Here is a 25,477-nt window from a genome sequence, read left to right on the forward strand (position 1 = left end):
TCCGTTCGTTCGGTTCGTCTCCCATGTTTTCTATTGTTATACCAAAAAAAAAGTGAAAAGCAAAGAAAAACCTGCAGCATGTGAGGCCCAGAGTGCTAAGTAAATAGTCTGTGCGCCGTTATCGTAAAAAAAGCCTGCAAAAAGCGAGTAGATCTCTGCAGTGAATGTGAAAAAAAGAGTTGCAAGTGAAAATTCCAACAAAAAGCAGCAAACACACACACACACAAGACACTGCCGCACATTCAGGCCGATGTATGTGTGTCGCTCTTTGGACGCAATTTTGGTAGCAGGACAGTGGAGCTAAGGGAATCTGGGCCCCGAGTGAATGGTAGAGTGCACTTTGCGACTCTCAGACTCGACTTCCCCGAAAAACGGAGCATTTAAAATAGCACAAGAGAGGTGAGTGCACATCCATGTTCGAGTGCGTGTATCTGTGTGTGAGTGGGGAGATATTGCAGCCGCCTGCATTTATTTATATCCATTAACCAGAAATCCATAATGTGCATTGTAATTAGCTATATCTGCGTCAGGCATCGAGCCAAAACAGGAAAAAATACAAAAATCGATTTTCCTTAACTTACGAATTTTCTACGCCTCACTGGGCTCCACGGAGAGGAGAGCGCTTGGGGAGCCGGCAACACCGAAGTTGACGTTGACGTCGACGCTGGCGGCGACTACGATGCGGCACCATAAAGTATACATAAATTGAATTTCGAAACACGGAAGCGTGATGGTTGGTGGAGGAGGCTGCAACAGCAGCAGCACTGTTGTTCTTTTTCTCCCATTTGCTGGTGTTGATGATGATGATGATGGTGTGTGTTGTGTTCGTGTATGGATGCGTAAGAGAGGGCGAGAAAACTCGAAAAATCTGACCAGGACACGGTCAGCCAGAGTCCAGTAGTCATGGCCACGAGGCTTAACAAATGATTGTGGCGGCGGCGGCGGCGGAGGCCCCCTGCAAATGGAGAGTGTTTTCCCGGTCATGCGGATGCGGTGCGGCTGGGGCAGCTGTCACTTCACTTACCCACCCTTCTCCCCTCTGCTGACTTTCATGTGTCTGTCTTTTCAGCCTCTCTCCCTTCCTTTCTCTCTTTGCCTGCGACGAGAGTGTGTGTGTGTGTGTGCGTGTGTGTTTTGATAACGGCACTCAGTTTCCGCCCGCACTGATTTTGCCCGTGCCAATACCAGACACAGTGTGTCCTCGCAAACACTGACCACCAGCTGCTGGAAGGTATACCGAAAGCTTTGGTTTTTCCAGAGTATGCTTCTCTGTATTAGCACTTCATTCAATTAGCAACTTTGGTTGATTTAATTTAGCGAGTGACCACTGTACTAAATCCCGACCATTACCATTCCAGTTTTTGGCACTCTTTTGCGGATGCTGCGTACGCAAAAAGGGGGACGCTTCTATGAGTGGAGTGCCTGGAACTGGGAACTGGGACCTGGCCTTTTTATACCCGATACTCAAAATGAGTATTGGGGTATATTAGATTTGTGGTAAAAGTGGATGTGTGTAACGTCCAGAAGGAATCGTTTCCGACCCCATAAAGTATATATATTCTTGATCAGCATCAATAGCCGAGTCGATTGAGCCATGTCTGTCTGTCCGTCTGTCCGTCCGTCCGTCTGTCCGTCCGTCCGTCCGTCCGTCCGACCGTCCGTCCGTCTGTCCGTCCCCTTCAGCGCATAGTGCTCAAAGACTATAAAAGCTAGAGCAACGATGTTTTGGATCCAGACTTCTGTGATATGTCACTGCTACAAGAATATTTCAAAACTTTGCCCCGCCCACTTCCGCCCCCACAAAGGTCGAAAATCTGTGGCATCCACAATTTCGACGATACGAGAAAACTAAAAACGCAGAATTGTAGAAGATGACTATATCTTCTAGGGTGCAATATCTGAACCAGATCGTATAATTATTATAGCCAGAATCAAGAAAATAATTTCATTCTTTCTCGCTCTGTCTCTCTCTAACACACAGGTTTCATGGTCGGTTTTGCCAATTGCAAAAGATGAGTTCAAGGATCCCAGAACCCATAAGAGCTAGAGCAACCAAATTTAATATCCACACTCCTGTGATATCGGACTTTGACCGTTTTATGTCAAAATTTCGCCACACCCCCTTCCGCCCCCGCAAAGGACGAAAACCTGGGGCATCCACAAATCTCAGAGACTATTAACGCTAGAGTAACCAAATTTAGTATCCGCACTCCTGTTAGATCTCACTATAAAACGTATATCTCAAAGTATCGCCCCACCCCCTTCCGCCCCCACAAAGGACGAAAATCTGTTGCATCCACAATATTGCACATTCGAGAAAACTAAAAACGCAGAATCATAGATAATGACCATATCTATCAGATTGCTGAATCTGGATCAGATCAGATCATTTTTATAGCCAATAGAAACAAATCAATTTGCAGTGGCTACGCAGCGACCGACGTCACGCTCAGACTGATTTTCTGTCTCTCTCGCACGCACTCTTTGTCGTGTCGTTTAATATTAGCAGCGTCTGCCGGAGGAGAGCCATACTGACTTAGTATCGGGTATAATCGTAGAGTTGCGGTGTCCGCAGCAACTCACAACGTTCCCCCTCGTTTTATATTAGGAATGCATCAATCAAAGAAGAAATAACTAATGTTCATTGAGATATGACATATGCGCATAAATCACACCGAAAGAATGTTGCCCTGACGATCCTCCTTTCAATTCTAGATCCCATCGCCGGCGACGTCAATCGGAGGGTTCTGGAGCCGACGATGATGACTACGAGTATGAAGATGAGGGAGAGGATGCTATGTAAGTAATACAGACAGTCCCTGTCTTCTGTGCCTCTTCTGAGTGTCTGTCATTTTATGTTCTATCTTTGGAACAGTGAGCCAAGCACGGAAGTTCCCGCGGTGACTACGCATGCGCATCGTCATCATCATGGAGTGGTGAGTGTTCCGATTGATTACTCAATTGGTTATATGTACCTACTACATTCCCAATATTTATTTTGGTTCATTCTCTCGGTGTTTTTATTATCCGTTATCCGTTAATCCGTTTAAATGCGAATACTCCGAGGTTAATGCATTGTGGATGGTGTTGAACTATGTACGAGTATATGTATAACCAAAGACTATACAATACCAAGATGTTGCATGAGGAACAAATGCTTTTTCAATTTTCGTTTGACGCTTATTGGTACGGTCGCGCGGGGCTAGTACTTTAATTCTCTTTTACGCTACCTTCGCCTCCGAAATGCTACTCGGCTTGGTCAATGCCTCGGTCAGCGTCGAGTCGGTGTGAAAGCATGTCAGTGCTGCGTGCCGAAACCGTAGGGCAGCGTGGTCGCTGATGTCTTTGGCGCGGCACAGTGGGGACTCAGCCAAAATAGTCAAAAAATTGTATGAGTGCTTTAGATAAATTTAATGTACGCATCTAATAGAGAATTTTCCAATCGAATTTTCAAGATAGTTTTAGTTTAGGAGATATAAGCACTCAAAGTTTAACATTTTTTCAGTGTGCAAATATTTATTGAACTCATATTCACTAACTAATTTAGCAAGCTAAGACGGTCAAAGGTCCCACTGTGCCGCTCCAAAGACATCGGCGATCCGCGACCACCGCTTCGACGGTGCTGAGGCTCGAGAGTCCAGAATTATTTCGTTGCTGGTGAAGGCATTGCCGAACAGACGAAACCGATGGGCAGCGGGGTCGCGGTAGAGACGAAGTACAGGCGAAAAGGGAATTGAAACCCCGCGCGCTCCACGTGCCTTTTAGGTCCTAATGTTAGGAACCGCCATAGAACAGCTTTTTGGTCGCTCATGCAACATCTTGGTATTGTATAGTCTTTGGTATAACGCATACGAGTCGAGATTCCGTTATTATTTCCGGAAGTCACAAGTTTTTTTCTGTTCGTTTTACAACACTGCACTTTGTTAATAACAATTCGCACAGCCACAAACACACAAAAAGAAAACACTTTACATGGAACACGGATACACCTACACACATACTATAGAAACACATACATGCATACATATATCCGATATCTACCCTGCAGTACGGGTCATTAATGACTCAGCTGCTGACACGTCGATGACCGCGTCACTACCCCCGATGACATAGTTGATGACCGGCCATACGCTGAGCTGATGACATTAACATGGAGATGTCCTAGGGCATAATCGATGACATTGTCATCGAGCATTGCCGAAAAATCATGCACTTAATAAGCTATGATTTTTACCTAAAAATCATGCATTTTATAAGTGATGATTTTTTTGGCTTAAATCACGCTTATTAAATGCATGATTTTTGCCTAAAGATCATGCACATAATAAGCGATGATTTTTACCTAAAAATCATGCATTTTATAGGTGATGATTTTTACCTAAATATCATGCATTTTGTAAGTGATGATTTTTCACGAAAAATCATGCATTTAATATAAAAAAGTAATACATTCAATTGTTTATTTTTCCAATTAGTTTTATTTATTAAAAATTATTATTAATTATTGTCTAAGGATGCCAGAGCTTTGTATTTTTTGTCCCTTGCGCCCTTTTGAAAATAGCTATTCTTAATATTGTGAATAGCCTTCCGAATCACTTTTTCTGCTGGCTCGTGGGGTATTTTCATCTTCACCGCCGCTGAAATAATATGGATATATTATATATACATATGTACAATTACTATTAATTTGGTTCAATTGTATAAAAAGAATTTGTTCGATTTTTAAAACGGTTGTTTGTTTCAACAAAAACAACAATGTTCACTGTAGGTCAGCGGTGGGCTGTTCATTTCCTCCAACAACAAAAACAAAACACGCGCAAAAAAAATGTACATGCTCGAGCCAAGCCGCACAAATAAGGGTTACTTTTTGTTGCTTTTCTTTTGTTGTTTGTTTTGCTGCTGGACTGCTCAAAAATTGAAATTTCGTGCCCACCGCAGATTATAACAAATTAATTCGCTAATACGGATTTATATTCTATTTCTTTATTCTTCTTTTATTCCCGAGCATAAGAGAAGAATAAAGAAATATAATGTGAATGCAGCGAAACATTAATATAATTTGAACACAGTTTTTTCATAAATTTAACTTTTTATACAATTGAGATTTTTTTTATTTAACACGCGTACAACACATATTATTAATTATTTAAAAACTGCACTTACCTGATAATAATAATAATCACAGATTACTTATTTTCATTTATTAAAACTCCGTGTGACGATTGCAAATAGCAAAGAACAAAGCAAAAGAGTTCTGTCGACGCAGTCGCAAAGAAGACGAAAAGATAAAACGAAGTTCTCTGCTACTGCGCACGGTCGGCAGAACCGAATTACGTTCGGCACGCGCGGAAAAGAAAGAAACAAAAGAAAAAACAAAGGGTTCGATTTGGCTGGCGTCAACGCCTCGATGACATTGTAGATGGCATTCGTCATCGCTCACTGCTGGTACTGCAGGGTATATACATATTTACACTATAAATAACTGTAATTCATCATATGGTGTATACGTTTTTTCTTCTCTTTTGCCATTTCTTTCTCGCTCTATCTCTCTCTGTCTATATATCGCTCTCATTGTGTTCTCTCGTTCTCTCACTTGTTTGATGAATGTTTAAACTGAAATCGATATCGATATCGCCATCGAAATCCAAATACTAATCGTAACTAACAATCGAATCATCGACTAACCCAAGTCGGAGGGGGATTCTGCCTCTGCGTCTGTCACGCCCTCGGTGGCCAGTGTGGAGGAGGAGATCGAGGAGAGCGTCTCCAAGCTGGAGTCCGTGATAAGCAAGACTATTGAGAATACGAAGAACATCAAGGAGCTGGTCCCAGTGCTCGGGCCATCGTCCGTCGATGAGGGTGGTGCTGGTGCTGACGATGATGATGATGTAGAGGATTTGGAACTCCAGCACTTGGGCGCCGCTGCAGGGAAATTCCAGGAAAATGATGTGGACACCACCACAGCGGCTGCCGCAACAGCCACAACTGGGATGCCTGGCTCTGCCACGGACATGGTAAAGTCCAGTTACATGGAGGAGGAAGCAGGGAATCAGGTGGATGCCGTTGCCGTCGTAGATGTGGATACTGTTGCCACATTCAGCACCGCTGATAACGCCACACCCCCACCCATATCGCCCCCACCCCACCACAGCACAGCAGCAGCAGCAGCAATAGCAAGCAGAAGCCATTCTCACCCTATGATGCCACCTCCTCAGTGTCAGTGTCCTCCTCCTCTGTTGTGCCATCAATCGAAGCTGTTGAAACGTCTTCGTTGCCATCCATGTCCACCTCTACATCGGCCACAGGGACCTGCTCACCCTCATCCTCAACCTCAAACTCATCCCCATCCTCTCACATTGTTGCCATCACAGACATTGTATTAGACAACAACAACCATAAAAACAACAACAATACTCTAACAACTTCATCATCATCTGCATCATCATCATCTGCAACAACAACAACTACAACAATCACACCAACAGCAACAATGTCAACTACAACAACAGCAACAACAACACTGTCTGAAATGTCGCCAAAGGTAAATGTTGTCGCTTTTGTGTGATCGCGCCCGTGATTGTGTGTGTTGTCTCTCTTGTCTACTGTCTCTTGTCGTTGTCACATCTAAGCTGTTGTCCTCCCTCCCCCTCTTTATGTGAGTGTGTGTGTGTCTCCTCCAAACAGCCAGGAGTTAGCTTAGTTCTGTCTCTCTCTCTCTGCCTCTCCATCTCTTAATCTGTAACTCTCTTGTTTTTCTTTTATATTGATATCGTATTTTTATTGCCTTTTGTCCTGTGTAAAACGAGAGTTGAACTTCATAAAAATGGCTTAACAACATCCCTGTTGCAGTCAGAAAAGACTTTTAGTGGAGTTGTGTTTGTACATAAATGTTAGCAAACTAGATAAAGAAGTGTATGTAGATATAGTTAATATATATGTATTTATAAATTGTACATATGTATATATATGCTTTTAGCTGCAGCTTAATTTGCGTGTTGACAGTTAGTGTTTGTAAACGATCCTCGAGCTTTAAATGAGAGCTGCAATTAGTGTTGGAAAACTATTTCCCAAGGATGGGCACTGGTTCTTCGGCAGTTTATTCGGTGGGATACTTTTTATACCCGATACTCAAAATGAGTATTGGGGTATATTAGATTTGTGGTAAAAGTGGATGTGTGTAACGTCCAGAAGGAATCGTTTCCGACCCCATAAAGTATATATATTCTTGATCAGCATCAATAGCCGAGTCGATTGAGCCATGTCTGTCTGTTATTCTATTCTATTCCTGGTGTACTTTGTATTGAGGGCACCATACACAGGAGCCGTATTCTAAGATCGGACGAACAAGCGAGGTATAGAGAGTCTTTGTTATATAGGGGTCGTCAAATTCCTTTGACCACCTTTTTATAAACCCAAGCACGCCCATGGCCTTATTTACCATGGTAGAAATGTGTTCGGAAAACTTTAACTTGGGGTCTAACATAACACCCAGATCATCCACCAGGGTAATTCTCTCAAGAGAACCACCAAATAGGGTGTAGGGAGCCAACAAAGGGCTAGAACGATGAAATGTCATTAATTTGCATTTCGAGGCATTAAGGTGTAACAAGTTTGCACAACACCATGACTGAAAGTTATTGAGATCGGATTGCAAGCGAGAATGAAATGAAATGTCCTTGTACTGGACACAGAGTTTAACATCATCCGCATACATAAGTACTCGAGAGTATGTTAATACTGAAGGTAAGTCATTAATAAAGAGTGTGAAGAGTAAGGGGCCTAGATGGCTGCCTTGTGGTACTCCCGAAGAAACCTTTACTGGTAAAGAGAGGGAGTTTTTAAAGAGGACTCTTTGAGACCTAGAACAAAGATAGCTAGAAATCCATCTCAGGAGGTTGGGCGGAAACCCTAAATGGTCAAGTTTATGCGCTAAAAGGGAATGGTTTACAGAGTCGAATGCTTTACTAAAGTCGGTGTAAATAACATCCGTCTGTAAGTTACATTGAAAGCCTTTAATAATGAAAGAGTTAAACTCTAACAAGTTCGTGGTGGTTGATCGCCGCCTTATAAATCCATGCTGACTTGGAGATATAAGTGACTTGCAGAGATGTTGCAAGTGCGGAGTTAAAACCCTCTCAAACATTTTAGGAATAGCGGATAACTTTGCTATACCTCTATAATTTTTTGCATCAGACTTGCTACCTTTTTTATGGAGAGGAATTATAAACGATTCCTTTCAGATCGGGGGAAGCAAGAAGAATCAATGGATAGGGTGAATAGTTTAAGCAAAGGTCCACACAGAGCCTCGGCGCAGTACCTGAGTACACAACCTGGAACCCCGTCTGGACCCGGTGAAAACACCGGCTTAACTAGTCGAAGATCATGAAGTAGGGAACATTCATTTAACAAGGGACTGAAAATGCCGTTCGACCTCGGTAAACCGTATGGGTACGGATGACCAGAGTAGCTTTCCTCAGAATAGGTGGTTTGGAAGAATTGGGCAAAAAGATCGGCAATTGCCTGATCATTATTTGCCGACGTATTACAAAATGATAGCGAGGATGGGTGTGCGGACGTTCTACGCTTACTGTTTACGAAGCTGTAAAACTTTTTAGGGTCCTGAGAAAAACGTATCCTGCATCGAGATAGGTAGTTCTTATAGCATTGAGCATTAAGAACTGAAAAGTTTGACCGAGCTAATACATAGCGAGAGTGAGAAGTAGGAGAACCCACTTCTTGAAATTTTTTATAAAGTCTTGATTTTAAGTTTTTTAGACTGGATAACTCTTTGGTAAACCAAGGGGGTTTTCCAGATCTAGTCGGACAAGAAAGCGGGACACAAGAATCGAAAAATGTGCCAAGAGCATTGTAAAAAATGTTTGTTCCTTTTTGGAATTGGTTTCGCCTCCTCCACTACACTCCACTCCACTCCATGGCACTTGACGCTTTCGATGCTAAGTGTTACCGATATCGTGGTGTATCCCACTACGGGAAGGGGCGCAAGAGCACGGAGCAACGTCTTTAAGCCAAATTGTCAAATTGCCAAATTGTTGGCAATGGTGTTGGCCGGCACTTGGCTTGATTGGCTTCTCCGCCAGCTGCTGGTCACGTAATTAGCGCCATAGGCAAAGGGACTCTAAACAGGAGTCGCAACTGCGGTGAGGAAAATGCGTCACATAGTCGTTCAATATTTTTGTCGTTTGCATTTAGCACTACGATTTTGATTTTGATTTCGATTTTAATTAAACTTTTCCATGACGCACTTATTAATCAAAGGCACTAATCCGCAGAGATCCGACAGCTGAGTCTTTTACGCACCGGATGGAATCACAGGATTGTGACATTTGGGTTGGGTAAACGTAAATTTCAATGGGAATGGAGCGAAGGAGTGGCGGAGCGGGGCAACACGGAAGCCGGCAGACAGGTAGACAGGTCGAGTCGTAAAGCTGATCGGTTAATTGTCGTCGCATAGCGATGAGTGAGATATATCTAATAAACCGAATCGGAACCAATTTGAAGATAATTATGTGCGCGAGCTGCTCAACTTATGCAAATCTCCGTTTGATGACGCATTAATTTTCAGCTGCGTCTTCGGTCTTCGGCTTTACGCTTGGGCTTGGAAAATTGTCAACACACAAGTTGCGGGGCTCGAAGCGAGTTGTAGGCACGAGAAAATTGACTTTCATGCTTGAGGAGACTGAAGGTCGAGTGGGTCTTGAAATGGTAATGAGCTCCGCTTCACTGAATTGGCCTGCCCTGGCCTGGCCTGGGTGGGAGCCGTTGCCGTTGCCGATGCCGATGCCGGAGACAAACAGAGCTGATTATTGGAGGAGGTCGCCCTTACCCTCACACCGCACCATGCCACACGTGATTAGAACCCGATCAAGAATCAAGAATCCATCTACGCTTACGCTTAGAGCCTCGATGCTGAACCCGATTGACAAGGCAAGTCTTGGTCCCGTGTCAATGGCCAAGCGGTTGGGGGCCGCCGCCTGCCAAAATAAAGCAAATGCCATCGGATTTATACAATTGGAAATCATTTAGCGAAATTGCCCATCAACACCTATCAACATCAATCTATCCAGAGACCCAAAACCCCACCACGGATCCAAAGTCTGACTCTGCCTACCTTTCTTTTCCTCTCCTCTCCGTTTGTTTGTCTGGGTTTGGGTATTTTTAGACGGGGAGCACAGAGATCTCTGCCTGGCACAACGAATTTCATTTCATTTAATTAGTTTCTTGAGCCGAAAGCCGGTTTGGAACGCAATAAGACAAATGGCTGGCGATAAGCGGTCTCCAGAGGCCGACGTCAACAAATGTCAGAGAGTGAAAAACAATATTAAATTGGTACTCGTCTTATCAAAAGACATTTGCGGGATTTGGATTATTCGGTATTATTTGGTTCTACCCTGATTACAGGCGACATTCCAGAGAGGCTCTCTAAGCGATCGCCAAGTGAATCATTGGAATCCCTTGAATTACTCGGAAATGCACTCGTTCTAATTGAGATGTGGGTTCAACACCGCCGTGAAGGATTCCGTGGAGGAGTGGGAATCAGAGTCGGCAAAGTGCTAATCAGCTTTGACTGGGATGCGCTTTCTGCGGGGCATTGATTCACGATTGATTCATTCTCGACATTCCCACAGGCGACAAAAAGTGAGAAAGGGCACGTTTCTATTTAACCAGACCTAAACAGAGAGGAGCACTTCTCACATTGGACTGGGACCCAGTCACACGTCATCTGTGGATATAGGTGGACTAATTATCACTAGGTTCGTCACACGCCTGATCTGATTTCAGTGCTTGGTGTTTTCTTCGATTAAGCCTTAATTTGATTTTGTTTGGGCAAAGACCATCATGGAAATTTTGACAGGTCTAATTAGTAAACGGATGTTATTGGGTGTGTTAAATATGATGAATCTAATGGCATCAATTAAATTCCATTCACTTTTCGTTCTGGTCGCTTCAATACAGTGTTTTCTCAGTTTCAAATATCGCGCCAAATGATACTAGCGGATGGCTTGTGGCGCCCCCTAGATAGCTGTGATAGTTTTCCGATAGTGACTCAACCAATTGGCTTGAATGCGCATTGCAGGATGTTTTAGCACGAGGATACATTTGGATGCATTATAGACTATAATTTATAGTTCATTCTATTTTGTTACCTCTCTAGGCCATATACCTTGCCATGTTGGGAGATTAGTAGTCCATTGTAGATCAGTATTAAAACAGGGAACAGGGTGACCGTTTACGGTATTTTTAATACTTTTTGGTATTTTTTTAGGTCAAAATTGAACCGACTGCATATCGGTATATAATGGTTAATTTCATCAATCTATTATTTTTAATTTTAAACGGTATACAGAAATCCAATTAAAGCAAGTATTTAGAATAGGCCAGTCAAGTAGAAAATAAATTCATTAATGGCATAAAATTATGTGGGTTGAGCTAAATGTTCGATTTAGCTGAGAATATTCGACGGAAGATAAAAAACGAGGAATATGATACATTTTCGGTATTTTTTAGAGTGAGACCGTATATTTTATTGGGACTTGCTCTCTTTTTTTTGGGACTTACTCTCTATTTTGTGGTGGGACATTTTCTCAAATTGAGGGAATTTTTCCGGGATACAATGTCCTTTTCAGCTCAACAATGTCCCTTGCATTCCATCCCCACTTACGTTTTCATACGTTTTATGTTGCTGGCAACATTAATTTGTAAGGGCCAGACTCATGTGCCGTGAAATCGAGCAGCACTGTTCCACAACATTGCGCGGATTGAGCAACATTTTGCATACCCTGGGAAATGGATGTTCAAGAACCGAAAAAATGTTTGTCATCTAATGCACCAATAAAGGCCAAAACTAGTCAGTTTCTGTTTTAAAGGTATTTCAACGATATTTTGCAGGTTTTGGTCTTCTTACAGAAACCAAGCATGGGTATCGGGATCGAGATATATTTACAAGACCCTAATCATTTGCATTAAAATGTCCAAAACATAACAATCTGAGATCATTTCTATATTAATTGCGTCTTGAAACAGCTTGGAAAAACAGTTTCTTCGTATATTTCAACGAAATAGGGTATACCTGTGCCCACACTCCGGTTGACTGACATTTCACACTCACTTACGTTGCCACTGTTTTTTTGTTGACCCTTTTTGCTTAAACCTTGTTTTATACACTATACAATAAAAGTCAGGGTACTTAAAAGTAGTCAATCAGGTAAAAAATGTATTCGTTAATAGCCTGAAATTATATGGGCAAAGCTAAACGTTTTAGTTAGTCAACATTATTCAACGGAATAAAGAAATTGAGCAATTGGAACGATTTTTCTCTTACGTTTTATTAGTTTCATTTGTTTGACCATTTTCGCTAAAACCTTTTTTTACACAAAATGCAATAAAAGCAAGGACTAAAAACTAACCAACCTTGAAGAAAATAGATTCATTAATCGGATAAAATGATGTGGGCATGACTAAATTATCTATATAGCTAGTAATATTCCATGGAATATCAAAAACGAGGAATATGTAAAATATAACTTGATTTCGTCAGTATATTTACGGTATATTTTTAAAATGAGATGCCATATTTCTGAGAGCCGTACGATATTCGATAAGTCAGCTGATTTGTTTTACTTTTTATCGACTGTTCACATGCGCCGGGTTTTTTCGTTTGACTGTAAAATGACTGATATGTTTGTTAAAACAAAATTAAAACGAGAAGCCCAAAACAGAAGTCGCAAATAAAATATGGTCGGAATTGCGTTACTTGCAGGATGGTATGTACTTAAAATAAAGCAACTAAACTATTCACAACTGCTTTACTAAAGAAACCAGTGATATTGCCGATTCCACAGAGGATTCCAGTGAATCCGAGCTGGACCTGGAGGCATCTCATGATACGTCCTCTGAAGCGGGACCTCTTGGGAGTAACAGTAACTCTGATGATGACCAAAAGACTGATTTTTTTCTATACACACGTGAGTACTAAACGTCCCAATCTATTTTTCTCTATTAATTTTGTTTTATTATAGAATCTAAGACTGCCTGGCGGGTGCCAATGGTACTTGAAAGAACAATACAAAAATTTGTTTACTTTCCTAAAAATAAGAACGCTCAATCAACAAACCGTTTATTTGTGACGGGATCCATTCAAAAGATCGTCATTTTCTACAACGATGAGAAATCCGCAACCATAGAAGAGCTCACCGATGGGCATGACTGTGGAATTAAAACTCAGGAATCGACTATCCAATCCATCAACGATAAAGAAGCTGGAATTGAGCCGGATAAAGAATATAAAATACCAATTGATGATAAAGATGCCTTGATCTACCTTACTGCCCCCCAGCGTTGAGCGTCTTTGAGAATAGCCTGACGTGCAACGATGTGCTGGCCGTGATCAAAGAGGACATAGAGCTCTATGGCACTGCCGTGTTGACCCTGTTGGCTGGTCAGATCACAGTGAACGGCTTCAGAGCCAAAAAACGTCAAAACTTGACCATCTACTCCACCAAGGGCATCAATTGGGTGAGCATTTCTCCGAAAAAGCGTGCGAAACCAATGCAAGAGAAGGTTGAATGGGACAAATTGTCTGAGAACTTTACGTGCGCACAATTGGACAACCTTCAGGGGTGCGTCAGGAGGATGCCCTTGTGCTCTTGCAGAGGAACACCAAGGACCAGAACATGCTCGAAACTTTAAAGCAGTACATGAGCCAGATTTTGTTCCCCCAGGTGAATGGGGCTAATGTGCCGCACTCGCAAAGCGAGATGCTGCTCAACTGCTACATCCAGAGCTCGGACAGAAAACGCACCCTTCAAGTACCTTATGAGTGGACAAAGCTGAAGATTCAGAAGACGAGCCGCCTGATGGTAACCGGTGGGAAGGGTGTCGGCAAGTCCACCCTGCTGCGATATCTGCTCAATCGGCATTTGAACGCTTTTCCACGCCTACTGTTCATTGATTTGGACATTGGCCAGCCGGAGATCTTTTTGCAGCAAACTGTCTCCTGCACTGTCATTGAAGAGCCGCTTCTGGGGCCAGGATTCCTACTGAACAAGCAGCCGGATCGGGCTCACGTCGTGGGCGACACAAACATCGTCATGTGCCACGAGCAGTATTTCGAGGCGGTGGTCCAGCTGATGAGCCACATCCAAAATAATCCCGAGTATGCCAACATGCCTTTTCTGATCAACACGATGGGCTACAACAGGGGATTTGGCCTCGAGCTGATGGCTCTGCTGGTGGACTACATCAAGCCGACGGATGTGGTGCAGATCTCGAGTACTTTACCCATGAACAACTTTAAGTCGCTACTCGACTGGTCGACCCTTTCAAAGGTCAAAGGTCCCTATGTCTACAAAAATACGGCGTTCCTGGTTGAGGGTAAAAACCATAAGTACACGCTCCACGAGCTGCCCAGTGTTGTCCCACCTAGATGATATGTCACTGCTACAAGAATATTTCAAAACTTTGCCCCGCCCACTTCCGCCCCACAAACGGCGAAAATCTGTGGCATCCACAATTTCGACGATACGAGAAAACTAAAAACGCAGAATCGTAGAAGATGACTATATCTTCTAGGGTGCAATATCTGAACCATATCGTATAATTATTATAGCCAGAATCAAGAAAACAATTTCATTCTTTCTCGCTCTGTCTCTCTCTAACACACAGGTTTCATGGTCGGTTTTGCCAATTGCAAAATATGAGTTCAAGGATCTCAGAACCTATAAGAGCCAGAGCAACCAAATTTGGTATCCACACTCCTGTGATATCGGACCTTGACCGTTTCGTGTCCAAATTTCGCCACACCCCCTTCCGCCCCCGCAAAGGACGAAAATCTGGGGCATCCACAAATCTCAGAGACTATTAAGGCTAGAGTAACCAAATTTGGTATCCGCACTTATGTTAGATCTCACTACAAAACGTATATCTCAGAATTTCGCCCCACCCCCTTCCGCCCCCACAAAGGACGAAAATCTGTTGCATCCACAATATTGCACATTCGAGAAAACTAAAAACGCAGAATCATAGATAATGACCATATCTATCAGATTGCTGAATCTGGATCAGATCAGATCATTTTTATAGCCAATAGGAACAAATCAATTTGCAGTGGCTACGCAGCGACCGACGTCACGCTCAGACTGATTTTCTGTCTCTCTCGCACGCACTCTTTGTCGTGTCGTTTAATATTAGCAGCGTCTGCCGGAGGAGAGCCATACTGACTTAGTATCGGGGATAATCGTAGAGTTATATGTTATATGTTATATGTACCTACTACATTCCCAATATTTATTTTGGTTCATTCTCTCGGTGTTTTTATTATCCGTTATCCGTTAATCCGTTTAAATGCGAATACTCCGAGGTTAATGCATTGTGGATGGTGTTGAACTATGTACGAGTATATGTATAACCAAAGACTATACAATACCAAAATGTTGCATGAGGAACAAATGCTTTTTCAATTTTCGTTTGACGCTTATTGGTACGGTCGCGCGGGGCTAGTACTTCAATTCTCTTTTACGCTACCTTCGCCTCCGAAGTGCTACTCGGCTTCGTCAATGCCTCGGTCAGCACGAGCTCGAGCCAACCCAGAAATATGCTTGTAGTTGTGTATATGTGTGTATGTCCTAGGTCGGAAAGGCCATAAACCGGTTTCGCCCGCAGCATATACGGCTTTTAGCTTCACACACATGCGCACTGAAAGCATGTCAGTGGCTGCGTGCCGAAACCGTAGGGCAGCGTGGTCGCTGATGTCTTTGGCGCGGCACAGTGGGGACTCAGCCGAAATAGTCAAAAAATTGTATGAGTGCTTTAGATAAATTTAATGTACGCATCTAATAGAGAATTTTCCAATCGAATTTTCAAGATAGTTTTAGTTTAGGAGATATAAGCACTCAAAGTTTAACATTTTTTCAGTGTGCAAATATTTATTGAACTCATATTCACTAACTAATTTAGCAAGCTAAGACGGTCAAAGGTCCCACTGTGCCGCTCCAAAGACATCGGCGATCCGCGACCACCGCTTCGACGGTGCTGAGGCTCGAGAGTCCAGAATTATTTCGTTGCTGGTGAAGGCATTGCCGAACAGACGAAACCGATGGGCAGCGTACAGGCGAAAAGGGAATTGAAACCCCGCGCGCTCCACGTGCCTTTTAGGTCCTAATGTTAGGAACCGCCATAGAACAGCTTTTTGGTCGCTCATGCAACATCTTGGTATTGTATAGTCTTTGGTACAACGCATACGAGTCGAGATTCCGTTATTATTTCCGGAAGTCACAAGTTGTTTTCTGTTCGTTTTACAACACTGCACTTTGTTAATAACAATTCGCACAGCCACAAACACACCAAAAGAAAACACTTTATATGGAACACGGATACACCTACACACATACTATAGAAACACATACATGCATACATATATCCGATATCTACCCTGCAGTACGGGTCATTAATGACTCAGCTGCTGACACGTCGATGACCGCGTCACTACCCCCGATGACATAGTTGATGACCGGCCATACGCTGAGCTGATGACATTAACATGGAGATGTCCTAGGGCATAATCGATGACATTGTCATCGAGCATTGCCGAAAAATCATGCACTTAATAAGCGATGATTTTTACCTAAAAATCATGCATTTTATAAGTGATGATTTTTTGGCTTAAATCACGCTTATTAAATGCATGATTTTTGCCTAAAGATCATGCACATAATAAGCGATGATTTTTACCTAAAAATCATGCATTTTATAGGTGATGATTTTTACCTAAATATCATGCATTTTGTAAGTGATGATTTTTCACGAAAAATCATGCATTTAATATAAAAAAGTAATACATTCAATTGTTTATTTTTCCAATTAGTTTTATTTATTAAAAATTATTATTAATTATTGTCTAAGGATGCCAGAGCTTTGTATTTTTTGTCCCTTGCGCCCTTTTGAAAATAGCTATTCTTAATATTGTGAATAGCCTTCCGAATCACTTTTTCTGCTGGCTCGTGGGGTATTTTCATCTTCACCGCCGCTGAAATAATATGGATATATTATATACATATATGTACAATTACTATTAATTTGGTTCAATTGTATAAAAAGAATTTGTTCGATTTTTAAAACGGTTGTTTGTTTCAACAAAAACAACAATGTTCACTGTAGGTCAGCGGTGGGCTGTTCATTTCCTCCAACAACAAAAACAAAACACGCGCAAAAAAAATGCTCGAGCCAAGCCGCACAAATAAGGGTTACTTTTTGTTGCTTTTCTTTTGTTGTTTGTTTTGCTGCTGGACTGCTCAAAAATTGCAATTTCGTGCCCACCGCAGATTATAACAAATTAATTCGCTAATACGGATTTATATTCTATTTCTTTATTCTTCTTTTATTCCCGAGAATAAGAGAAGAATAAAGAAATATAATGTGAATGCAGCGAAACATTAATATAATTTGAACACAGTTTTTTCATAAATTTAACTTTTTATACAATTGAGATTTTTTTTATTTAACACGCGTACAACACATATTATTAATTATTTAAAAACTGCACTTACCTGATAATAATAATAATCACAGATTACTTATTTTCACTTATTAAAACTCCGTGTGACGATTGCAAATAACAAAGAACAAAGCAAAAGAGTTCTGTCGACGCAGTCGCAAAGAAGACGAAAAGATAAAACGAAGTTCTCTGCTACTGCGCACGGTCGGCAGAACCGAATTACGTTCGGCACGCGCGGAAAAGAAAGAAACAAAAGAAAAAACAAAGGGTTCGATTTGGCTGGCGTCAACGCCTCGATGACATTGTAGATGGCATTCGTCATCGCTCACTGCTGGTACTGCAGGGTATTTACATATTTACACTATAAATAACTGTAATTCATCATATGGTGTATACGTTTTTTCTTCTCTTTTGCCATTTCTTTCTCGCTCTATCTCTCTCTGTCTATATATCGCTCTCATTGTGTTCTCTCGTTCTCTCACTTGTTTGATGAATGTTTAAACTGAAATCGATATCGCCATCGAAATCCAAATACTAATCGTAACTAACAATCGAATCATCGACTAACCCAAGTCGGAGGGGGATTCTGCCTCTGCGTCTGCCACGCCCTCGGTGGCCAGTGTGGAGGAGGAGATCGAGGAGAGCGTCTCCAAGCTGGAGTCCGTGATAAGCAAGACTATTGAGAATACGAAGAACATCAAGGAGCTGGTCCCAGTGCTCGAGCCATCGTCCGTCGATGAGGGTGGTGCTGGTGCTGACGATGATGATGATGTAGAGGATGTGGAACTCCAGCAATTGGGCGCCGCTGCAGGGAAATTCCAGGAAAATGATGTGGACACCACCACAGCGGCTGCCGCAACAGCCACAACTGGGATGCCTGGCTCTGCCACGGACATGGTAAAGTCCAGTTACATGGAGGAGGAAGCAGGGAATCAGGTGGATGCCGTTGCCGTGGATACTGTTACCACATTCAGCACCGCTGATAACACCACACCCCCACCCATATCGCCCCCCACCCCACCACAGCACAGCAGCAGCAATAGCAAGCAGAAGCCATTCTCACCCTATGATGCCACCTCCTCAGTGTCAGTGTCCTCCTCCTCTGTTGTGCCATCAATCGAAGCTGTTGAAACGTCTTCGTTGCCATCCATGTCCACCTCTACATCGGCCACAGGGACCTGCTCACCCTCATCCTCACCCTCAAACTCATCCCCATCCTCTCACATTGTTGCCATCACAGACATTGTATTAGACAACAACAACCATAAAAACAACAACAATACTCTAACAACTCCATCATCATCTGCATCATCATCATCTGCAACAACAACAACTAAAACAATCACACCAACAGCAACAATGTCAACTACAACAACAGCAACAACAACACTGTCTGAAATGTCGCCAAAGGTAAATGATGTCGCTTTTGTGTGAACGCGCCCGTGATTGTGTGTGTTGTCTCTCTTGTCTACTGTCTCTTGTCGTTGTCACATCTAAGCTGTTGTCCTCCCTCCCCCTCTTTATGTGAGTGTGTGTGTCTCCTCCAAACAGCCAGGAGCTAGCTTAGTTCTGTCTCTCTCTCTCTGCCTCTCCATCTCTTAATCTGTAACTCTCTTGTTTTTCTTTTATATTGATATTGCATTTTTATTGCCTTTTGTCCTGTGTAAGACGAGAGTTGAACTTCATAAAAATGGCTTAACAACATCCCTGTTGCAGTCAGAAAAAACTTTTAGTGGAGTTGTGTTTGTACATAAATGTTAGCAAACTAGATAAAGAAGTGTATGTAGATATAGTTAATATATATGTATTTATAAATTGTACATATGTATATATATGCTTTTAGCTGCACCTTAATTTGCGTGTTGACAGTTAGTGTTTGTAAACGATCCTCGAGCTTTAAATGAGAGCTGCAATTAGTGTTGGAAAACTATTGCTGCAACAATATTTCAAAACTTTGCCCCGCCCACTTCCGCCCCACAAACGGCGAAAATCTGTGGCATCCACAATTTCGACGATACGAGAAAACTAAAAACGCAGAATCGTAGAAGATGACTATATCTTCTAGGGTGCAATATCTGAACCATATCGTATAATTATTATAGCCAGAATCAAGAAAACAATTTCATTCTTTCTCGCTCTGTCTCTCTCTAACACACATGTTTCATGGTCGGTTTTGCCAATTGCAAAATATGAGTTCAAGGATCTCAGAACCTATAAGAGCCAGAGCAACCAAATTTGGTATCCACACTCCTGTGATATCGGACCTTGACCGTTTCGTGTCCAAATTTCGCCACAGCCCCTTCCGCCCCCGCAAAGGACGAAAATCTGGGGCATCCACAAATCTCAGAGACTATTAAGGCTAGAGTAACCAAATTTGGTATCCGCACTTCTGTTAGATCTCACTACAAAACGTATATCTCAGAATTTCGCCCCACCCCCTTTCGCCCCCACAAAGGACGAAAATCTGTTGCATCCACAATATTGCACATTCGAGAAAACTAAAAACGCAGAATCATAGATAATGACCATATCTATCAGATTGCTGAATCTGGATCAGATCAGATCATTTTTATAGCCAATAGGAACAAATCAATTTGCAGTGGCTACGCAGCGACCGACGTCACGCTCAGACTGATTTTCTGTCTCTCTCGCACGCACTCTTTGTCGTGTCGTTTAATATTAGCAGCGTCTGCCGGAGGAGAGCCATACTGACTTAGTATCGGGTATAATCGTAGCGTTGCGGTGTCCGCAGCAACTCACAACGTTCCCCCTCGTTTTATATTAGGAATGCATCAATCAAAGAAGAAATAACTAATGTTCATTGAGATATGACATATGCGCATAAATCACACCGAAAGAATGTTGCCCTGACGATCCTCCTTTCAATTCTAGATCCCATCGCCGGCGACGTCAATCGGAGGGTTCTGGAGCCGACGATGATGACTACGAGTATGAAGATGAGGGAGAGGATGCTATGTAAGTAATACAGACAGTCCATGTCTTCTGTGCCTCTTCTGAGTGTCTGTCATTTTATGTTCTATCTTTGGAACAGTGAGCCAAGCACGGAAGTTCCCGCGGTGACTACGCATGCGCATCGTCATCATCATGGAGTGGAGAGTGTTCCGATTGATTACTCAATTGGTTATATGTACCTACTACATTCCCAATATTTATTTTGGTTCATTCTCGGTGTTTTTATTATCCGTTATCCGTTAATCCGTTTAAATGCGAATACTCCGAGGTTAATGCATTGTGGATGGTGTTGAACTATGTACGAGTATATGTATAACCAAAGACTATACAATACCAAAATGTTGCATGAGGAACAAATGCTTTTTCAATTTTCGTTTGACGCTTCTTGGTACGGTCGCGCGGGGCTAGTACTTCAATTCTCTTTTACGCTACCTTCGCCTCCGAAATGCTACTCGGCTTCGTCAATGCCTCGGTCAGCGTCGAGTCGGTGTGAAAGCATGTCAGTGCTGCGTGCCGAAACCGTAGGGCAGCGTGGTCGCTGATGTCTTTGGCGCGGCACAGTGGGGACTCAGCCAAAATAGTCAAAAAATTGTATGAGTGCTTTAGATAAATTTAATGTACGCATCTAATAGAGAATTTTCCAATCGAATTTTCAAGATAGTTTTAGTTTAGGAGATATAAGCACTCAAAGTTTAACATTTTTTCAGTGTGCAAATATTTATTGAACTCATATTCACTAACTAATTTAGCAAGCTGAGACGGTCAAAGGTCCCACTGTGCCGCTCCAAAGACATCGGCGATCAGCGACCACCGCTTCGACGGTGCTGAGGCTCGAGAGTCCAGAATTATTTCGTTGCTGGTGAAGGCATTGCCGAACAGACGAAACCGATGGGCAGCGGGGTCGCGGTAGAGACGAAGTACAGGCGAAAAGGGAATTGAAACCCCGCGCGCTCCACGTGCCTTTTAGGTCCTAATGTTAGGAACCGCCATAGAACAGCTTTTTGGTCGCTCATGCAACATCTTGGTATTGTATAGTCTTTGGTACAACGCATACGAGTCGAGATTCCGTTATTATTTCCGGAAGTCACAAGTTGTTTTCTGTTCGTTTTACAACACTGCACTTTGTTAATAACAATTCGCACAGCCACAAACACACCAAAAGAAAACACTTTACATGGAACACGGATACACCTACACACATACTATAGAAACACATACATGCATACATATATCCGATATCTACCCTGCAGTACGGGTCATTAATGACTCAGCTGCTGACACGTCGATGACCGCGTCACTACCCCGATGACATAGTTGATGACCGGCCATACGCTGAGCTGATGACATTAACATGGAGATGTCCTAGGGCATAATCGATGACATTGTCATCGAGCATTGCCGAAAAATCATGCACTTAATAAGCGATGATTTTTACCTAAAAATCATGCATTTTATAAGTGATGATTTTTTGGCTTAAATCACGCTTATTAAATGCATGATTTTTGCCTAAAGATCATGCACATAATAAGCGATGATTTTTACCTAAAAATCATGCATTTTATAGGTGATGATTTTTACCTAAATATCATGCATTTTGTAAGTGATGATTTTTCACGAAAAATCATGCATTTAATATAAAAAAGTAATACATTCAATTGTTTATTTTTCCAATTAGTTTTATTTATTAAAAATTATTATTAATTATTGTCTAAGGATGCCAGAGCTTTGTATTTTTTGTCCCTTGCGCCCTTTTGAAAATAGCTATTCTTAATATTGTGAATAGCCTTCCGAATCACTTTTTCTGCTGGCTCGTGGGGTATTTTCATCTTCACCGCCGCTGAAATAATATGGATATATTATATACATATATGTACAATTACTATTAATTTGGTTCAATTGTATAAAAAGAATTTGTTCGATTTTTAAAACGGTTGTTTGTTTCAACAAAAACAACAATGTTCACTGTAGGTCAGCGGTGGGCTGTTCATTTCCTCCAACAACAAAAACAAAACACGCGCAAAAAAAATGCTCGAGCCAAGCCGCACAAATAAGGGTTACTTTTTGTTGCTTTTCTTTTGTTGTTTGTTTTGCTGCTGGACTGCTCAAAAATTGCAATTTCGTGCCCACCGCAGATTATAACAAATTAACTCGCTAATACGGATTTATATTCTATTTCTTTATTCTTCTTTTATTCCCGAGAATAAGAGAAGAATAAAGAAATATAATGTGAATGCAGCGAAACATTAATATAATTTGAACACAGTTTTTTCATAAATTTAACTTTTTATACAATTGAGATTTTTTTTATTTAACACGCGTACAACACATATTATTAATTATTTAAAAACTGCACTTACCTGATAATAATAATAATCACAGATTACTTATTTTCACTTATTAAAACTCCGTGTGACGATTGCAAATAGCAAAGAACAAAGCAAAAGAGTTCTGTCGACGCAGTCGCAAAGAAGACGAAAAGATGAAACGAAGTTCTCTGCTACTGCGCACGGTCGGCAGAACCGAATTACGTTCGGCACGCGCGGAAAAGAAAGAAACAAAAGAAAAAACAAAGGGTTCGATTTGGCTGGCGTCAACGCCTCGATGACATTGTAGATGGCATTCGTCATCGCTCACTGCTGGTACTGCAGGGTATTTACATATTTACACTATAAATAACTGTAATTCATCATATGGTGTATACGTTTTTTCTTCTCTTTTGCCATTTCTTTCTCGCTCTATCTCTCTCTGTCTATATATCGCTCTCATTGTGTTCTCTCGTTCTCTCACTTGTTTGATGAATGTTTAAACTGAAATCGATATCGCCATCGAAATCCAAATACTAATCGTAACTAACAATCGAATCATCGACTAACCCAAGTCGGAGGGGGATTCTGCCTCTGCGTCTGCCACGCCCTCGGTGGCCAGTGTGGAGGAGGAGATCGAGGAGAGCGTCTCCAAGCTGGAGTCCGTGATAAGCAAGACTATTGAGAATACGAAGAACATCAAGGAGCTGGTCCCAGTGCTCGAGCCATCGTCCGTCGATGAGGGTGGTGCTGGTGCTGACGATGATGATGATGTAGAGGATGTGGAACTCCAGCAATTGGGCGCCGCTGCAGGGAAATTCCAGGAAAATGATGTGGACACCACCACAGCGGCTGCCGCAACAGCCACAACTGGGATGCCTGGCTCTGCCACGGACATGGTAAAGTCCAGTTACATGGAGGAGGAAGCAGGGAATCAGGTGGATGCCGTTGCCGTGGATACTGTTACCACATTCAGCACCGCTGATAACACCACACCCCCACCCATATCGCCCCCCACCCCACCACAGCACAGCAGCAGCAATAGCAAGCAGAAGCCATTCTCACCCTATGATGCCACCTCCTCAGTGTCAGTGTCCTCCTCCTCTGTTGTGCCATCAATCGAAGCTGTTGAAACGTCTTCGTTGCCATCCATGTCCACCTCTACATCGGCCACAGGGACCTGCTCACCCTCATCCTCACCCTCAAACTCATCCCCATCCTCTCACATTGTTGCCATCACAGACATTGTATTAGACAACAACAACCATAAAAACAACAACAATACTCTAACAACTTCATCATCATCTGCATCATCATCATCTGCAACAACAACAACTACAACAATCACACCAACAGCAACAATGTCAACTACAACAACAGCAACAACAACACTGTCTGAAATGTCGCCAAAGTTAAATGATGTCGCTTTTGTGTGAACGCGCCCGTGATTGTGTGTGTTGTCTCTCTTGTCTACTGTCTCTTGTCGTTGTCACATCTAAGCTGTTTTCCTCCCTCCCGCTCTTTATGTGAGTGTGTGTGTCTCCTCCAAACAGCCAGGAGTTAGCTTAGTTCTGTCTCTCTCTCTCTGCCTCTCCATCTCTTAATCTGTAACTCTCTTGTTTTTCTTTTATATTGATATTGCATTTTTATTGCCTTTTGTCCTGTGTAAGACGAGAGTTGAACTTCATAAAAATGGCTTAACAACATCCCTGTTGCAGTCAGAAAAAACTTTTAGTGGAGTTGTGTTTGTACATAAATGTTAGCAAACTAGATAAAGAAGTGTATGTAGATATAGTTAATATATATGTATTTATAAATTGTACATATGTATATATATGCTTTTAGCTGCACCTTAATTTGCGTGTTGACAGTTAGTGTTTGTAAACGATCCTCGAGCTTTAAATGAGAGCTGCAATTAGTGTTGGAAAACTATTGCTACAACAATATTTCAAAACTTTGCCCCGCCCACTTCCGCCCCACAAACGGCGAAAATCTGTGGCATCCACAATTTCGACCATACGAGAAAACTAAAAACGCAGAATCGTAGAAGATGACTATATCTTCTAGGGTGCAATATCTGAACCATATCGTATAATTATTATAGCCAGAATCAAGAAAACAATTTCATTCTTTCTCGCTCTGTCTCTCTCTAACACACATGTTTCATGGTCGGTTTTGCCAATTGCAAAATATGAGTTCAAGGATCTCAGAACCTATAAGAGCCAGAGCAACCAAATTTGGTATCCACACTCCTGTGATATCGGACCTTGACCGTTTCGTGTCCAAATTTCGCCACAGCCCCTTCCGCCCCGCAAAGGACGAAAATCTGGGGCATCCACAAATCTCAGAGACTATTAAGGCTAGAGTAACCAAATTTGGTATCCGCACTTCTGTTAGATCTCACTACAAAACGTATATCTCAGAATTTCGCCCCACCCCCTTTCGCCCCCACAAAGGACGAAAATCTGTTGCATCCACAATATTGCACATTCGAGAAAACTAAAAACGCAGAATCATAGATAATGACCATATCTATCAGATTGCTGAATCTGGATCAGATCAGATCATTTTTATAGCCAATAGGAACAAATCAATTTGCAGTGGCTACGCAGCGACCGACGTCACGCTCAGACTGATTTTCTGTCTCTCTCGCACGCACTCTTTGTCGTGTCGTTTAATATTAGCAGCGTCT

The 25,477-nt window shown here is 42.2% G+C and overlaps 2 protein-coding genes and 1 long non-coding RNA gene across 5 annotated transcripts; all 3 read left to right on the forward strand.

Annotated features, from left to right (window-relative positions):
• Positions 1-105: 105 nt before the first annotated feature.
• LOC117192493 (spore coat protein SP96-like) lies at positions 106-19,063 on the forward strand. Of its 3 annotated transcripts, none has more exons than XM_033397199.1 (4): positions 106-399; positions 2,716-2,799; positions 2,876-2,936; positions 18,083-19,052. In XM_033397199.1, the coding sequence occupies exons 1-4, from the start codon at positions 326-328 to the stop codon at positions 18,941-18,943; spliced, it is 1,080 nt and encodes a 359-aa protein (XP_033253090.1). In that variant the 5' UTR covers positions 106-325; the 3' UTR covers positions 18,944-19,052. The 3 variants fall into 3 exon arrangements, with proteins under 3 accessions (XP_033253090.1, XP_033253092.1, XP_033253091.1); XM_033397201.1 differs by lacking the exon at positions 18,083-19,052 and adding an exon at positions 9,291-9,320 and having other exon boundaries at positions 107-399; XM_033397200.1 differs by lacking the exons at positions 106-399; positions 2,716-2,799; positions 2,876-2,936 and adding an exon at positions 17,764-17,853 and having other exon boundaries at positions 18,083-19,063.
• LOC117192512 lies at positions 12,675-13,201 on the forward strand. Its single transcript, XR_004474354.1, has 3 exons — positions 12,675-12,782; positions 12,861-12,983; positions 13,038-13,201. It is a non-coding gene; the product is annotated as an uncharacterized LOC117192512 (long non-coding RNA).
• Positions 19,064-20,223: 1,160 nt separating the features above from the next.
• LOC117192498 (spore coat protein SP96-like) lies at positions 20,224-24,728 on the forward strand. Its single transcript, XM_033397206.1, has 4 exons — positions 20,224-20,232; positions 20,402-20,485; positions 20,562-20,622; positions 23,361-24,728. The coding sequence occupies exon 4, from the start codon at positions 23,661-23,663 to the stop codon at positions 24,219-24,221; it is 561 nt and encodes a 186-aa protein (XP_033253097.1). The 5' UTR covers positions 20,224-20,232; positions 20,402-20,485; positions 20,562-20,622; positions 23,361-23,660; the 3' UTR covers positions 24,222-24,728.
• The last annotated feature ends 749 nt before the right edge of the window (positions 24,729-25,477 follow it).

This window comes from Drosophila miranda (genome assembly GCF_003369915.1).
Source record: "Drosophila miranda strain MSH22 chromosome Y unlocalized genomic scaffold, D.miranda_PacBio2.1 Contig_Y2_pilon, whole genome shotgun sequence".
NCBI classification, from domain to species: domain Eukaryota; kingdom Metazoa; phylum Arthropoda; class Insecta; order Diptera; family Drosophilidae; genus Drosophila; species Drosophila miranda.